Genomic DNA, 17,933 nt, shown 5'->3' on the forward strand with positions numbered 1-17,933 from the left:
AAAAAATGAGTCCAACTACTTTTAGAAGAGATCCTGTTGATATACAACACTCGATCATCTCATCTTGAACCATTATGCTTTTTATTAATTTGCTACGTTACAAATCGCTCTATATTCTTAGAATTTATCACTTACATCCTCCCCAATCCTTCGGGATCCTTATGTAGCAATTATAAGAATCAAGCTACTGTATTCTTATGCAAGAGTTGCTCTAACCATCCTATTCTCCATTTTTCTTTTTTTTTTAATAATATCTTTCCTTCCAAACTTCTCTTTTATTCCAATTTATACACGGTCTGTATTCATTTTCATTATTGTTGGTCCTTGAATTGTCCTTAAACTGTTCTTATGATTTTTTGCCGTTATTCTCAACTCCTCTTTTCATTTTTATTTCAGACTGTTTTACTTTTATTATTTAGGTGCACGATTTTGGCATTCTCTATAACAATTTTGACAAATATTCGTCGATTATTTGGTTCAATTTGTTTTCCAGGACATTTCAAAGATGTGAAGTGGAAGTGGACTAATTCTGACTTCCACTTCAAATTTGTCACACAAGAACTCAATCATGTTGATGTCTAGCGATTGCGATTGTAAAATAATTACTTTCAGTACAATTTCCTTTTCAACTCTTTCAAATACCCTGCTTAGGATCGTTGACATCTATTCTTCGTTTGACCTAAGCCAAACACTCTTAGATTAGATTAGATCACTCAATAAAACTGTCTCAAACGCTTCTTGTGTCCAAATTTCATGTTCTTCAGACCACTACAACCTCTTAATTTTATTTTGAAGTATTATTTCACTAGCACTCTCTTCACCAAAAAGGACAGCTTTTCCCAATCTACTTTTCACTATAAAAATATTCAAAAACAGATCCATATTTTCATTGATCTGGGCTGCTATCTATGGGCCCGTAAATCGTCAATTATGTTAACTGATCAATACAATATGTTTATATTAAGCTGTTGTAGTTTTTATATACGACCCTGAACTTTTCCTATCGCCAAAGCCTCTGGTGGATGCATGCAGCATGCTCTAGCGTCTCATGGGGCTAACTGGGACTAAACTACGATCATAAACACTGAATATCTAATTCACAGTTGAAAAATAATAATCAGCCGGTTCTTGCAAGATTTAAATAGTCGCACTCACCAACAGCGTTCATATAAAGTAAACAAATGACGGACACTATATTTTTGGTTTGTGACACACCGTTACGACGTTTGCTTGACGATATGAGAGAGAAATTTGTTGCAATATATTATTTTGAATTTCAACGAATGGATTATGGTGTAGGCAAAAACTTTGACCGGTAGTAGTATGTAACGGAATCGTTGAAGGCGGTTTTTTAGTACTTCAAAACGTCGGGTTTATTATTTCTGTGGTGCACATTGGTGTCGATCTCATCAATATTCAGTGAATACTGTTAGTATTTTTTTTTTTTAATTTTGGATCTTCTTATTAACATTTCTGTTAACTGTTAATCCTAGATATTTGAAATTTTGTACCTTTTCAAATTAATTGTACCTTGTTATTCCTCATATTATCTTATTTATTCCCGTTCTTTTGTTAGTTTTTTTCAACATACTTTCCATGATATTCCTCCTTTTTGTTATCAGGACTATGTTGTCTACGGATGCTATTATTTAAACCCGACTGTTGCTCAAGTTCCCTTTATTTATATTCTTAAATACGTGTTATAACGATAGATTAAATATCGTGGCAAATAGTGAGTTACATTTTCTCACTCCTGCATTAATTGAGAATTGTCCAGTTTCAATCCATATTTCCATTTAAAAAATTGAAGAAATTTGATATTTATGAAGTTAAAATTTGAATACTCTTTATACACACCCTATATAAAGTTAAAAAAATCGGCATAGATTCTAATATATTTGATCTGGCTAAAAGCAACATAATAGAAACCATTTTCATATCTTCAAGGGTTTCCTCGAAAAAAAATAATTGATAAGGGTCTGAAATGGCAAGATCGTATCCGAAAACCCAAACTTAGAATTTTTCCTGATTTTACTATAAGTATTTTGCCATATACAGATAGTTTAAGCTCGCCCTGTATTTTTTGCAATGCGACTCTGTAATACACTTGACATAATTTTAAAATATACATTCATAACTGCGATTCTCTATTAAGTAATTCTATTAGTTACTCCACATTATCTTCCGATTCTTCTATATAATCTATATTTTCTATAGTTGTTGAAAATGCTATTACCGGATCTCTTTGAACTGGTGCTCTTATTTTTCCAAATTATAAGAAATTTTGAAAATGTTGCCGATAAAATAATTGTTTCTCGATATAATTTCACCTATAAAATTGCCAAATGTTAATCCAAATTTGCTCTTAAGATACTTCGTCAAAATGCTTGTAGCAAAGGAAGATATATTATGACACATAACAAAAACTTTCCTCAAAAATCGAAATCCTAGTAAAGACTATTGAAACGTCAACCCTATTAAAATTCTTAGCATAATCTCCCACTACATGCGGCTTGAGCAAAAAAAATCTCAATTCTCAAGTATTTTCTCTTTATTCTCTTTATCTATAGCAGTTGCAAACGTTCATACACAGATTTCATTTTTCGTGAAATGATGCCAACCGAATTCTAAGCTCCACACTTGGTTGACGTAATCAGTCAGCTCGAGTATCTGCTCTCCTCCAAGTCAATATTTTACTAGCACTCAATAGTTGTCGACATCGAAAGTACTTTGGATACCATTGATAAGAAGTTCCTTCAAATAAACCTCCCATTGTAAGTTAGATGAAAACATCTATGCCATCTTCAAATATTCTATACTCATTTAAAACGTGCTTCTGAGTCCTTTGCTTATGGTAAACTTTCCTTTCCTCGTCTCCAATAGACCACGCCAAGTTTTTGCTGTAGGTTTCAGAATATTATTGATACTTCTTATAAAAATATTTAGGCAATATAGTAGTGCTGAATACATTGTTTACAGTACCATTACACCAACACTCACAATTACACTGTCTGACTCGCATTTGGTTGTGTAATTGTGAGTGTTGATGTAGTGGAAGTGTTAACCGTGGATTCAGTATGAATATAGTTGATATGCTAATGTCTTAATTATTTAATGCCGTGAGAAATTCATTCACTCTTTGTGAAGTACAGTAGATATACTATATGGGAAAATTGATGACGTAGACTAATCTATAATATCTCTTGAGTGATTAGACTTCACAAAAAACCGTATCTTCTACTCCCATAATGATAAATGCTCCGTTCAATTATTATTAAAAATCTGTCGCACTTACGATGTTTTTGATAGTACTTATAGCAATAACGACGACACCGTTTTATTTAAATGACCGCACCCAGTTCGTATCTAAACATTCATTGTTGAAAAATCGATTGAAAAAATCATTTTAGCTATTTTTAGATTGTACAGGTGTTCCTGTAAAAGTTACGTATTGTTAAACATTGGCATGAGCCCCCCCTGGCTTTCAGATAGTAGTGTGGAATTATTTATTCCGTCAGTCACCCTGCATGGACATACGTAATCATCCATTAAAAATTCATAATGTTTGAATGTATAATTTAGAAAATATACGTTCTGATTTCGCAACTTTAAATGCCTATAACTCAGAAACGAAGGGTCGTATGAGAAAATTGTCATAGCAATATGTTCACGTCATGTATTCACTCCCAAATTGTTTTGCATCAAGATCTGGAGCTCCCTGTATATTGTCGTTAAGTAACAACTGTACGATACAACTGAAAATTATTTGGTTTGATAAGTCCCAAATTTATAACCTAGTGAGATATTAACATTATCCTTTCCTAAAATTCACGATAACACCGTTGACAATGAACACACCACCGTCAACCATTTGTGCTCATAGTGGTTTCAGAATCGTGCAGTAAGGACGCTACAAATATGTTGGATATATGAATGTTTTTATTTCCTGCATGGGGAACGAGACAAAGCTTTTTCTATGAATTAAAATTTTATAGAATAAAGAATGAAAACGTTTGTGATATTGAATATAGTACACTAAAAATGATAGGGTTGAGCAGAAATAATGTCGAGCTATATACTAAGAATTATTATGGTTCACAAAAATGACAGTAAAATCATTGGGATTTTGTTGTTTGTATTTTTCATTATCAATATCGATTCTGTTAGATTTATTGGCTATTACGGGAGGAGCATGAAAACTCACTATGCTCAAAAATTTCAACGATTTACACATCTCTATGCGCACAATTTACTTTGCGTTGATGCAGTCATCTGGCTTATAGTATCACTCTACCAGATATCAAACTGTTATCACTCTTCAGAATTCTGCTTTGCCTATCATTCTCTATGCAAAAAGTCGAGTATATTGTCGCGAACACTTCACGTAATATATAATCCTGTCATTGCCTTGCATGTGTATATTTTAAGCAGTTCTATGTATTCAGAGGGGTGTATGAGATAAGGCGACTCATTCTGATATTTCCAGTTATACCACCAGAGGGTCGGGTGGACTCATTGTACCACATCAAACACAATATAACAAACTTTTATAGAAAATGAGAAAATTATAAGGAACTCTTCATTATTTTTCAATAATAATCTCTGAAGTTTTTCAAAAATCCCCAGTACTTCGATATATACATATATATATATATATATATATATATATATATATATATATATATATATATATATATATATATATATGTATATATATAGATAGATATAGAATAATAGAGTTGACCGTTCTACGTTTGCTCTAATTGAACAGGGGCAACATGTTCATATTGCTACCATAGCAACGAACAATAACTTATTAGAAGTGTCAGTGTAAAGTTTGACGTCAAAACAGTAAACCAGAGTTACGCAATAAATTAAATGAAAAAAGATGTTCACCGAAATTGTGAAAATCGAAAAATTGGAGTATAGAGCCATCATCAAGTACCTGTATTTAAAAGGGTTAAGAGGTAAGGGGATTTACGAAGATATGCTAATACCCGAGGTGATCAATGTCCTTCGTATGCGACCGAAAAAAATTGGACTGCAAGCTTCAAAAGAGGTAAATTTTCAATGGAAGTTGATGACCGATCGGGAACGCCAGTTTCTGTGTCGTCCCCGAAAATAAATAAAACGTATATCTGAAGCACTGAATATTTTATACGAACGCGTTCATCATATAGTTCACGTCAATTTGGACACCAGAAAAATTGCTACAAAATGAATCCCCAAATGTTTAAATGCTGACCAAAAGTGTGCAAGGGTAGAAGCATCGCGTTCGATCTGTGCTCGATTTGAAAACGATGTAGACTTCTTAAACCGAATTGTTACTATGGATGAGACTTGAGTACATTTCAATGATCCAGAAACAAAGCAACAATCGATGGAATTGCGATACTCTGGTTCTCCAAGTCCAAAAATCCGCTGGAAAAGTTCTTGCTTCAATTTTTTGGGATTGTCATGGAGTAATCATGATTGATTTTTGGATGAGGGTAGAACAAAAAATGGAGATTACTATTCGACATTACTGACCACTCTACGGGAAAAAATTGAAGTGAAAAGACGCGGAAAGCTATCCAAAGATGTTTTGTGTTTACGGGACACCGCCCCTGAACACAAATTTTATGCTGCCATGCAAAAAATTCGTGATTTAGGGTTTGAATTACTAGAACACCCCCCTTATTCACCAGACTATAATCTCTTTCCTCAACTGAAAAAAGTTTAAATGGTCGTAAATTTTCTTCCAACGAAGAGGTAATAAAAGCTGTGGAGGTCTGGTTTGCAGAGCAAGAAGAAACATTTTTTTAAAGGTCTAGAGACGAGAGGAGAATATGTTGAGTAATGAAATATTTTGACTTTGAAATTTTGTTTGGTTTTATAATAGGATAAGAGTTTTTCAATATATTCTCGTAATATTAATTGGTAGAAGTAAACTTCTAGTTTATAGAAATTGTTAATACAGAAATTTCACATTTAGTGTAGAAAACAGGAAGTAATACATTTCCAGGCTACAAAATGAATTATCAAATGAGGTTGTAGACCCAGGCCAATATTACATTCTTGTTACATATTATTAGAACGTTGACAATGCCTAAATTGCAATGAAAATTCAATACCGTACTTTTCAACTTAAAATGCTTTTACCAACACTAGTAAAAAAAATAGATATCAATTAAACGAATTTCATAGATCGATAGCAACGAAGCCTTGAGAGTTACAATGGGTACTTAATGAAGTTAAATTGGCTCGATTCGGCTATTATCTCGTTAAGACTATTAATTCCAGCTTCCTTCCTTCCTTCCTTTATTCATGTAATGATCTACGCAGCAGTGGTCTATTAGCATACAATATAATTCAAACAAGATTGAAGAATTCACATGATAGTACAAATTTCCGAGTAATGGTTTAATTTACAAATCTTGGCTTGGAAAATAGTGATTTAAAATTAAGTTAGAATATCAACTATATAATTACTAGAAGAAATACTCAAATATCCATGGTAGATTAATTGAATATGGAAGTTTTTGAACATTAAGAAAAAAGTTCAATGATTGGAGATGCGAGTGTGACGTACAGAGTGGTGCTTGAAAATCTAATATAGAATAGGAAAAGGATGGTCCCAAGTCCCCTAAAGATGGTGGTAGTTGCTTAGAAAACACCACATTGTTAGAAAACACAGCCTATATTTCACGTTTAAAGACACCACGTTGTTTAGTATTTGTTTGGCAGCCATTAATAGTGAATGTTCTCAGTGAATTTTTAAACATGGAAAAAATTGGTCATCGTTATGTGATACAATACTTTTATTTGAGGCATTAGCCCAAACAAAATGAAAATTGAACTAGATACTACTCAGAGTGAGACTGCTTCTTCGTTATCAACAGTGAAATATTGGGTATTAGTAGATTTTAAATGACGCCGAACGATCTACTAGGAACAGCAATGAAGTGACGCCCCAAAAGAAAATCCACAAAGCGGTACAAAGCTCTGCGCAAGATGGGTGCCGCGTTACTTCACAATGGAACAAAAACAGCTTGAGGAAGATGTTTCCATGGAGTGTTTGGCAATGTTTCCCAAAAAGAAACGAATTTTCGCGCCGTTTCATAATCATGCATGAAACATGGGTCCATCAATTCACACCTAAGACAAAAGAACAATAAAAAGATGAACTGAAAAAGGAGAACTGGCTCCATCAGTAGGCAAGGTTGAGGCGTCAGTTTTTTGGGATACTCATAGGATAATCTTCATTAACTATCTTGAAAAAGAAAAAACTAACAACTGCAACTATTACGCGAACTTATTGCAATGACCAAAATTGATGAAATTAAAGTTTTAATTACTACCTCATGCACCCTAATCCCCAGAATTGCTCCCTTAGAAAATTTTATGTTCCTCAACTTGGAAAAATTGGTGGTGGAAGAAAAATGAAGAGAGGATTTTTAGGATACAGATTAATTGATTAGTGTGATAAAGTTCAGTGCCCCCTTTGTCCTTTGAAATATCAATTTGAAAATTGTTGAGATATTTTGATTTTTCTGTGCAAAACAACGATTATGTATCTATCTAATATTTCCAATCATTCAACAATTAATTGTGAGATGGTTATTATGAATTTTTACCATATTTCTAGTGCTTCCGCCATAACAGACCTTCATTTGTAAATTTCTCTAGAGAAAAACTCATCAAAACCCTGTATTATTGTTCAGCTAATTCTAAATATGCAATATAATATAGCGTGTTTCATTTGATGTCAATCTCCCTGTATACTAATCTATAAGTAACTTATATTCAATTGGGAAAGAATAATAAGAATACTAGAATGTTATAAGATGCCTTTTAGCTTTTCGTTTTTCTTCAAACATCTTGAATAATCCTTTGTTCACGTATTGTGGCACAGTAGTCACTTCTGATTTATTTATTCTAGCATTAGAGTTTTTGAAGAAATTAATTTGTTATCGACCTCCCACTTCATTTGAGAGATTCAATAAAACCTCGAAATGTATTCGAATTCTTCCTCTAACTATCTACATTTTTAATTGAAGTGAATTTTAGTAAATTTGTGGTGATTTTATTCTTTATATTCCCTGGTAAATTTCTCTTCACTTTTATTTTATTGTGCTCACAAAAATTTTCATGTATTTCCTTATGTATGATAGTTGTCATATATATTCGTATTTTCTATTTATTTGTGGAACAGAACGAATAGAATAGAGCAGATTTCTGTTTGGTTATATTTTAAAAATTTAAATTCAGTTTTTCATATGTTAGAGCATAAGCTCCTTTTTATTAAAATCTGTTTTACCTACTTGTTCCAACTTTAGTAATTTCCATCTGTGTTCCGTTTCCTTCCTCATTTCATTTTTTTCCCGCAGTGCTACAGCTGCCTGGTTAGAAGTTTCTACCACAAAGGCTCCAACCATCAGACTACAAATTCAACTGAAACTTTTTTTCATTGTTCTAAGCAATAAAGATAAATTCGCATAATCATGTCCAGGGATAGTTTTAGATCATTTAATTTTTATTTTCAATTTAATTCATAAGGTATTTCCAGCTTTTTCTCCTTTTTCTATTAATTGTTAACGACGTTCGTTAAAAATCTGAGTACCAGTTATTTATATACTTAAACTGAGGCAGGCCGAATACCAATTCTCCTGTTGGAGAACTTAAGATTATTTTAGGTTTTTTACATATTTCTTCGATGTAGAAAACTCAATACCCAAAGTGATAACTTAATAATCTTTCAACAGCACGAGCATGAAAAACATGGGGATAATAAAAAATTCTTTTACTCTTATTAATATTTCGTTAAAAACAAAGTACTATCATCATTATTTATGCATCCAATCCGGCTATTTGGATGTTTTATAACACCATAACGTGAAGTAAATTATCTGAGAATTGCCAATATCCCTTGATTCTCTAAGATAAATAACATTCTGATCAAACAAGTCACGAGAATAATTTGAGAATATAAATAAGGATTGATTATCTCGGTATAGCTGGGGTGATTATGCTGGAAATTTCCTAACTGTATCTCAATATCATCTCAATTTCCACTTTATAAACCGAAATACCACGTCAATATAGTAAAAGAAGCTAATAACTTCTCAATTTCCTGACTCAAATATCGAACATTTACGTATTTCAAACCCAGTCTTTTGTGAGATTCAATTCCATTTCTTATCACGTCGCTTTATAACTAATTATGAGTTCTTCTTTGCTCGAATAATAATAATTAGAACTCAAATGAAAAATATGACCTGGTAAATGGCGCCCTCAAAAACATGGAGAATGGAGCTTCACCATATTAAGATTTATCCACGAGCCTATCTCAATCAAATTTTTTCTCATATATGAATAAGTATACGTTTGAATAGATAATTAACCGTTTTGTATGAGGTTGTAGTTTCTAATGTCGGATTGACAAACAAGAATCAAGCGAAGTTTCGTTTATCTGAGAAGAAAAAAATAGGGAACTCACCTAGATATTGAAATAAAACATGTTTTGCTTCCGTGCAGAATACAAAAAAGCCATCAATAATAACGTGAATTATGTAAGACCTATTTAAATGAAATTATGTGTATACAGGTTGTTCCGGGACTTAAGGCAAAAAATTCAGGAGTGGGTAGATGACGTGCAAATAATGCTGTGATATAAAATATTTCTCATACGACCCTTCGTTTCTGAGTTATATGCCTTTAAAGTTACAAAATCGGAACTCATATTTGTATATTTTTCAAATTATACATTCAAAAATTATGAATTCTCAATGTATTACGTCTGTCTATGAAGTGTATTTTACGGAATCAGAGATTCTAAGTACTATCTGAAGGCCAGGGGCAGCTCATGCCCAATAATTAACAATCCGTAAAATTCGATAAAATTCATGGTTCTACATTCAACATTCAACATTCTAAAGAAAATTATCATAATCTGTAGTTATTCAGTTATTCATTGAAAAGGAAGAAAAGATACAGAAGGTGTAAAAACACAATCAACCATTTCTTGGAGAACAAATGAAAATTTGTACAACTATCGAAGATCACATTACTGGCAAAAGGAAGAACATACGAGAGATTAATTTTCATTTAGTAGGCTACTGCCAAATAAGCTACTTCGTCGTAATCAATTGCAAGCGGACTTGATTTGTTAATGTCAATGCGCTATTTGAAGTTTCACCAGGGTACTGTTTTTTACGTATTAAAAGAAAATACGCTTAATTTTGGTGCATATGTTCAGCCAAACCCGATTACTGGAAAAACTAGTTTTGCTTAGACTAAACTAGTTCTTCCCATACGCGATAGGATGAACTAGTATTGCCTAGTTTAAACTAATTTGTCCCAAGCCTGATGAGATAAACTATTTTAGCCTAGGCCAAAATAGTTGATCCTTATATAAATACGTAGGTACACTTTAGAATGAACTTGTACGGTCTAGTCTAAAGCAATTTGGTAGAGTCGAGAGTAATTGAGCAAAAATTTCAGAACTTGTACATGCGGAAGTTAGTTTTGTCGTTTTTAACTTATTTGACGTCTAGTTACCAGCCGTGCGTAACGTATTTAGTTATTGACTGCAGTTTAAAATTAAAAATTTACGGATATCACTATATTATATTAGTTTTCTTCTTTTTCGTTGAGTTTACAAGCAGATCAAAAACAATAGAGGGAAAGGGTTTTGCAAAGTTAAAGTAAAAAGTCTCTCATTATAATGTGTTATCATGAGGTTAGGTTGGGTTAGGTTAGGTTAGGTTAGGTTAGGTTAGGTTAGGTTAGGTTAGGTTAGGTTAGGTTAGGTTAGGTTAGGTTAGGTTAGGTTAGGTTAGGTTAGGTTAGGTTAGGTTAGGTTAGGTTAGGTTAGGTTAGGTTAGGTTAGGTTAGGTTAGGTTAGGTTAGGTTAGGTTAGGTTAGGTTAGGTTAGGTTAGGTTAGGTTAGGTTAGGTTAGGTTAGGTTAGGTTAGGTTAGACTGGTTAGTACCACCAAAGTACCTACACCAAGTACAAATAGATACCAGTTTCGAAAATTTATGTGTATTTATGACTATTGCTTTTATGAAAAAAAATTGTTTCATTAAAATTGTATGTATTACTAATTATCCATAGCTTTTAACGAAGAATCATTATTCTACTAAAAATTATTTTTCCAATTAAAGAGTATTTTATTCGGTTTATCTATTTATTTTGACTTTCTAGATATACTGTAATGTGTAGACTTGGCCGTACTAGTTTATTCTACAGTGTGAGTATTTATATCGGGATCAACTAAACTAGTTTATCCTATCGGGCTTTGGACAAATTAGTTTGGACTAGACTATACTAGTCAATCCTATAGCGTATAGGAAGATCTAGTGTGGCCTAGGCAAAACTTGTTTGTCCTAAAATCGGTTTTGGTCGGTAACACATACAAGAGAACCATCGATAATAATGTGGATCACACACTGAACACACTGTTCACATACTATCACACCATACTGAAAACTACACTGTCTGAACCATATTTAGATAATCAAGTTACGGTCTTTAGAGATTGAAGGTAAACTAAAACCTATTGATCTACCTATTTATACTAAATTGTCCCAACAATGAAGTTCTTCCTGCTAAAAATAATTCTGGCAGGAAATTTCCAATCAATTTCTCAACTACTAAACTATAGAACGGGTTGTAAGAAATAGGTCCTTTGTCCCTATTTGAACTATTTTTATATCTAATAATCTCAATTCTTATCCATTTTCTAATTAAAGAATAAAATACCAGATATGAAAAAGAGTAGTACTTATGAAATTAGCTGTAATGATTATGATAATAAGTTTGTCAGACGTACTAGAAGGTATATTAATGTCAAATTTAAAGGGCACATAAGTAGCTCATTTAAAGTATGCACGAACCAAAAAATCTAGAATTGTCGAACACTAAGAAATTTTTGGATTACTGACTGAGAATAGTTCACCTATATAGAAATAGATCCTATTCCTTACAGTCTTTAGTTTATTGACTATGAATTTAATGTGACATTTCCCGCCGATGTCGTTTTACCCTCAGGAATTGTTTCTTGCAGGAGGAAGTTCATTGGAGATGAAATTTAGTATAAATAGTTCTAAATACGATAACTTGAGTAGCAAAACGTGCGTAATTGTGAGTGTTTGTGTAGAGGTAACAGTATTAGTGTTACCAAGTTTCATCTTCGCAAAGGACAAGGTTAATAGAAATTGAAATTACGTTTATAATATTAATGAACATCTAAAAAGTACTTATTGTACACACAGGAATTTATGTAAACAGAAATATAAAACACACTTGATATCATTAAGCAAAGCGCGAATTGTTTACCATAAGTCTTAGATAGGGACCATGAAAGAAAAAGTATATATAGATAGTTATTTAGTTATATAAGATATAGTTGCATATAGCTGCCTATAGCTATATTTATGAATGTATGAATTCATTAATTTCAAAAAATTATTCAATGAGCTTCCTTTGGAATTAATAATGGCAGACACATTTAATAAATTTCGAAGATTCAGAAAGGAATTTCTTCTTAAAAGACCTTATCATTTTGTGGCAGAGTTCTACATTCTACTATAGACTGGTAGAATTCAATATTTAGTATCATGTGAAATATTGATATTGTATTATGATTAGTATTAACCCAAATTATTACTTTATAATATCTAATATAAAAATGTTACGCTTTGTCCATAAAATTGTAAAATTGTCTTATGATAATGAAGCTTATTTCTCTCTTAATCAATTGACTATGTGATGATTGTAAAAAAAATTTTTCATTTCAATTATATTCATACCGCATTAGAGATTCTTCCACAATTTCCTTTCTCTATAAAGTGTGATGTTCTAATTATTTATTTTCACCAAAATATACTGAACAATTTTGATTAATATCAACTTGGTGTATAAATAGAAGAAGACTAACTGATGTTCATAACAATCTTTTTCCATTAAATTTATCATTCCATATATTTTTTATATCCTTTATGTCATTCAAAACGTCCGATTCCGATTTGTTTCGAGCTTCAAAAGTGCTTAAGAATAGCAGTTGAAATAAGTACATATGGGAAAAGAAATCGATTCCACTTACCTTGAACCACAAGGAAACAATTCGTATTATTCGTGTAAGTTTCGCCAGGATAACCCGGACTGAAAAATTGGTTATTTGTGACATTGACAAATGGCTTACAAGCTTCTTGAACTGGTTCCTCCGGAAAAAGATTAAGAGTGACAGGCGTTTCTGTCGTATCTCTGGATAATCTATCACCTGTAAATTAACAGAAAATAATTATTGTTATCATAATTTCTCAAGTTTTAGATAAAATATGTTAATTTTTATTCAAACGCGTGAAAATTGTAGCAAGTAATTTCAATAAATTTAATAATTATCTAATCAGCTATGTAGGATTGATTACAAATAGGATATTTATTTGTGAATAGCCCTATAAGAAGTGATTGAGAGGAGTCAAATCGGGAGATCTAGCCGGCCATTGCATCGTTTGACATCTTCCAAACCACCTACTGGGAAAAAATGCGGTGGACCTCTGTCTTTTTGGTAGTAAAATCGATCTATCTCATTTGTATGATTAACATCAGGTTAACGTCTAGGCCCTAAGAAATTAAGCAAAAATCTAGATGAACCTCACCATTAACTGTGCCCTCAAAAAAATGAGGGCCAATAATGTTATTGTTAATTATACCAGCCCAAACGTTCACTTTTTTATGATATTGAATGTGAGCCTCACACATTCAGTGAGGATTCTCTCTGCTCTAATATCTACAGTTCTGTTTGTTAACCGTTCCGTTTAAATGAACCACCTCAACTTTGTGAGAGTTATAGTTTTCTTTATGCAAAACTCTCAAAATAGATGATTTACTTACATCATTGTCGGCGGCAAGTCCTCGAGAATATATTTCTTTCCTAGCTTTCAATCATAACTATATAACCTCAATTTTCTTGGGTACAATGGTTGTTTGTATGGAATAAAATAATCTAACATCGATTAAATTTCACATTTTTACATTAGATACACATAACTTAACGTTCCACTCTTTTTTTGGGAGCATTTTCAAATTATCTTAATTTTAGGTCTCTTTTGTTATAAAATTAGTTTTTTTAATAAATTTTGAAAAATATATGAAAATTTTAACGTTCCGACTACTTCCAGTCTTTATAAAAAAATCAAAAGTAATTACTGCTTGGGAAAACCAGTGAAAAAGTACGACAACTAATTTAAACTAAGTCAAAGAAGCCCCGGTCCCTAATAACTAAAAATCGACGACGCCTAGACTACTCCCTGCCAACTCGTCAGTAAGGATTCTAAACTAAAATGCAGCTAATACAATGAAATACTTTCTGTGAAACACTCACTAAGTGTCCGCAACTAACAACGAATCGACAGCAAGCGTAAATCTACAGATATCTACATTTCTAGAACTTGAAATTATCCCGTATACAATTAACAAATAGTCGCTTGCAGCATGAATATCAAAATCACGTTTTATCTAGATTTATTTTCCAAGTCTTACAACTATCTATTACCAAATCAACAACTCTAATCAGAAAATTATGAAGTGTTTTGAATAGATTTTTTACACGACCATTTTCATAAAAAGTTCTTTTGTGTGAATTTATTTTATTGTAAGACGCGCTGTGTGTCATGTGGTTAAGAAATTCTAATCATGTTCTCATCATTCGCTACCTTGACATTCTAACCATCGTTTTTGACAATATATGAGCATATGACTTCGCTGGCCTATAAAGAGAATCAAAAAGTAATTATCTGTTTGGGTATTTTCACTCCAAATGCTCATTTATGTACATATTCAACTAAAAATTCTTGTCGAATTTGCGGCTCTTCTTTCTTAAATAGTTCACTAGACAGCGCCTACAGCTTCTTCAATGCTAGAGGTTTCAATCACGAATATTTTTCCTAATCCCTTAAATACAGAATTGCATATAAGCAATCCCGGGATACCGGAATAACCTGGGGTTACGAACATGAACCGAAAATCATTGGTTCACATAAATTTTTTTCTATTTTGGAGGAATGATTGGATAAGTGTTTGAATTATAAAGCAAAATCAGAAATCGTACGAATACACAATATTGAACAGCAAACCTTGTAAGTTTAACCTCTATATTAACAACTTAATCTCTTGATAAATAAAATTTATACCACATTTCTATTAGGTAACAAAATTAAATTAGCTTCTTCTACCTACAATACACTACAGACCATGTCCCGTGGCGTGACTTTTGGTAGTTGAAAAGAGCATTTCTTTTTCAAATTGCGAAAATAACATCTTACAAATAATAAGCCATCCAAAGTCTCATCTCCAAGTTTGCTTCTCAGCTGATTGTACAAGTATTCAGTCACTGGAAAAGCGCGTTCTGGCTCAATGGAAGTCGAAGAAATCATTTTTAGTTATTTATAAGTTTGCACTAAATTATAACCTCTTGTGGAAGTTGCTGCAAACAGATTCTTTTACTGTTTGATAATTTTACAAAATCGATATCTTTGAATTTGTCTTGGGAAAATATTGTCAAACTGTTCGGTATTTCAAGCTCGAGTTTTTTCTTCGCGACTGCACACTATGCAAGCGGGTTTAAGTAAATTAGTTTAACCCTCAGATAAAACCAGCTTTATGTAATCTTTTGACGTTTTAAAAACGCTGAATTGAAACCCATCCACTGTAGTCATTCGCGCCAAATAGTCCCCCACTGAATCTATTTTTATATTTAGTAGTAGTTCTTCAATATACACCACATGTGGATGATATTGCTGCATTCAAGCTGGGATTTAAAATTTGAAAAGTAAGCTTCTTTGTGGGAATCTCATGAGAACTTAAGAAAAATTGTTTCATAAAAATTTATATTGAAATTGGGTAAATCTATCATGTTATTAGGTACTAGTTCGAGGGTGAATCAAAAATGGATTTTTTTAACAACTCGAATAAAAATTTGGTGTCGTAAAAGTGGCTACAATGTATATGAAGGGTAGGAACAGCCGAGTCCACGCTTTTTAGTGCACTTCAAGCGCGAGTGTCTGTTGCGCAACGCATCATCAATTGTTTATGTCCAAAGAATCAGCGTATGTAGTATTGAGCAAATGAGCCACGAACAGCTCCATTACCGCACAACTCCATCCAGATGGGTACCAAGTCTCCTGAATTCTGACCAGAAACTCACAAGTTGGGCAATTTGCAGGCGTTTTTTGCAGCAGTACGAACGGAGGTGATGAAAACATTCATTGCATCGAATACTCACCACACACGAGACTTGGGTACACCACTATATCTTGGACATGTCTATAGAATGCAGGGAGAATGATGAAGGGGCGCAATTTAAAGCGGGAAAGCTGTTGTGTACCGTATTTTAATGCATGAGAGGAGTAATTGTGTGTCATTTTCTCACTGAACAAGGAACCGGGTACATGCAGTATTTCAGTAATTTCCTACAAAACACGGTAAAACTCGTCTACAGATCTAAACGGTGCGATAATTCAATCCGTGGCCCAATTTTGCTACAAGACTAGGCCAGACCGCATATGGCTAGGCTTGCGACAGGAACATTTAACAGATGGGGTAAGGAAACGATGCAACAGCGTCCTCATAGTCCCGATCTGTTACTATGTTAATATTATTTGATCCGTTGAAAGAGGAGCTTAGCGGACTGTCGATAGATAGGCATAGGGATCTGAAACTTTCTGAGAGGTGGCAAAAGTATGTAGAGTGATACTATCTAGAAAAACTGTATAAAATTTCAGCTCTATACTACGTCTCCCTACGGATGTTGGCAATCCAAATGGCTATTATCGCACGAGAAACCGCATCTTTGAAAATTTCTGTAGACGTCTGTCCGAGCCATCTGCCCAAGTCTTTCAGCCATTAATTTTGTCTACGGCCGACCCACCGTTTTCCTTTTATCTTCCCTTCTATCAGGCGACGAATCTCATATTGCTATCCCTTCTGATTGGGACCCTTCGATTTTGACTGTTTGGTGCCAGTCCGGTTATGATCTTCAGATCTTGTGCGTCGATTCCAGTTGATTTTAGGATGTTGATCATTTTTTGGTGTGACACACAGTCAAAAGCTTTTTCATAGTCAATAAAGCATGCAAATACATCAGCATTCATGTCTCTACATATCTGAGTCAGCATATTAAAGGAGAAAAGAGATTCCCGAGTTCCCAGCCAAATTGCGAACGATCAACCTCAAGCTCTGTAATTTAATTATAAAATTTTTTGTAGTAAAATTCCGGTTTATATTCAAATCACCCTTGAAGTGAATTTAATTATAATCTGTTTTGTTATATTTTCATTATTTGTATAAGAATGACCACAAATTCATGCTGATTATTCCGTTTTTGATATGGACAAATAAGATAAACCAAGGGTCTCTCACAATGCTTATAACTTTAAGGTCATGGAAAAGAGGAGTATTCCCAATATTTTTAAGATGTGGAGAAGCCTAGGAATCATTCTGATGATTGTTTATTTTGCTTATTAAGAGTACATGCTAAAGCTTCATCGAAATAAAACTTGGAAATATCCAAACTTACAGTTACTAAACGTCGTGTTTTACATGAAGCCAAGCTTCCTCGGTCTACGAGTACTCATGTTCCAGAAGTAATTCGAATGCCCTCAGGAACAAAGATATTACCAAATACATATCGGTAAAGTCTACAAGTGGAAGTGAATATTATGGTAATACATAAAGAAAATGTATTGGCACCAACGGTAAAAGTTTCAAGGTATAAAATGCAAGAAACAAGATTTATTGTCATTTTTTAGTACAAATGAAGAACTGTTGTACTCTAATGGTGTGACGAAGTTCAAATGCATAATGGAAATAAATTTGTATCAATTCCTATTACCTCTTTGATGAAACCCATAGAAGTCTATGAAAATATTACATTACATAAAAAAAAAACA

General features: G+C 33.0%; 1 protein-coding gene across 1 annotated transcript in view; it reads right to left on the minus strand.

Annotated features, from left to right (window-relative positions):
* LOC130444259 (neuropilin and tolloid-like protein 1) overlaps nucleotides 1-17,933 on the minus strand; it is a 699,554-nt gene that overhangs the window by 198,815 nt on the left and 482,806 nt on the right. Inside the window, exon 5 of the mRNA XM_056779324.1 lies at nucleotides 13,088-13,264. Coding sequence (XP_056635302.1) covers nucleotides 13,088-13,264 — 177 coding nt within the window. The remainder of the gene's footprint in view (nucleotides 1-13,087; nucleotides 13,265-17,933) is intronic.

This window comes from Diorhabda sublineata, chromosome 5 (genome assembly GCF_026230105.1).
Source record: "Diorhabda sublineata isolate icDioSubl1.1 chromosome 5, icDioSubl1.1, whole genome shotgun sequence".
Lineage (NCBI taxonomy): Eukaryota > Metazoa > Arthropoda > Insecta > Coleoptera > Chrysomelidae > Diorhabda > Diorhabda sublineata.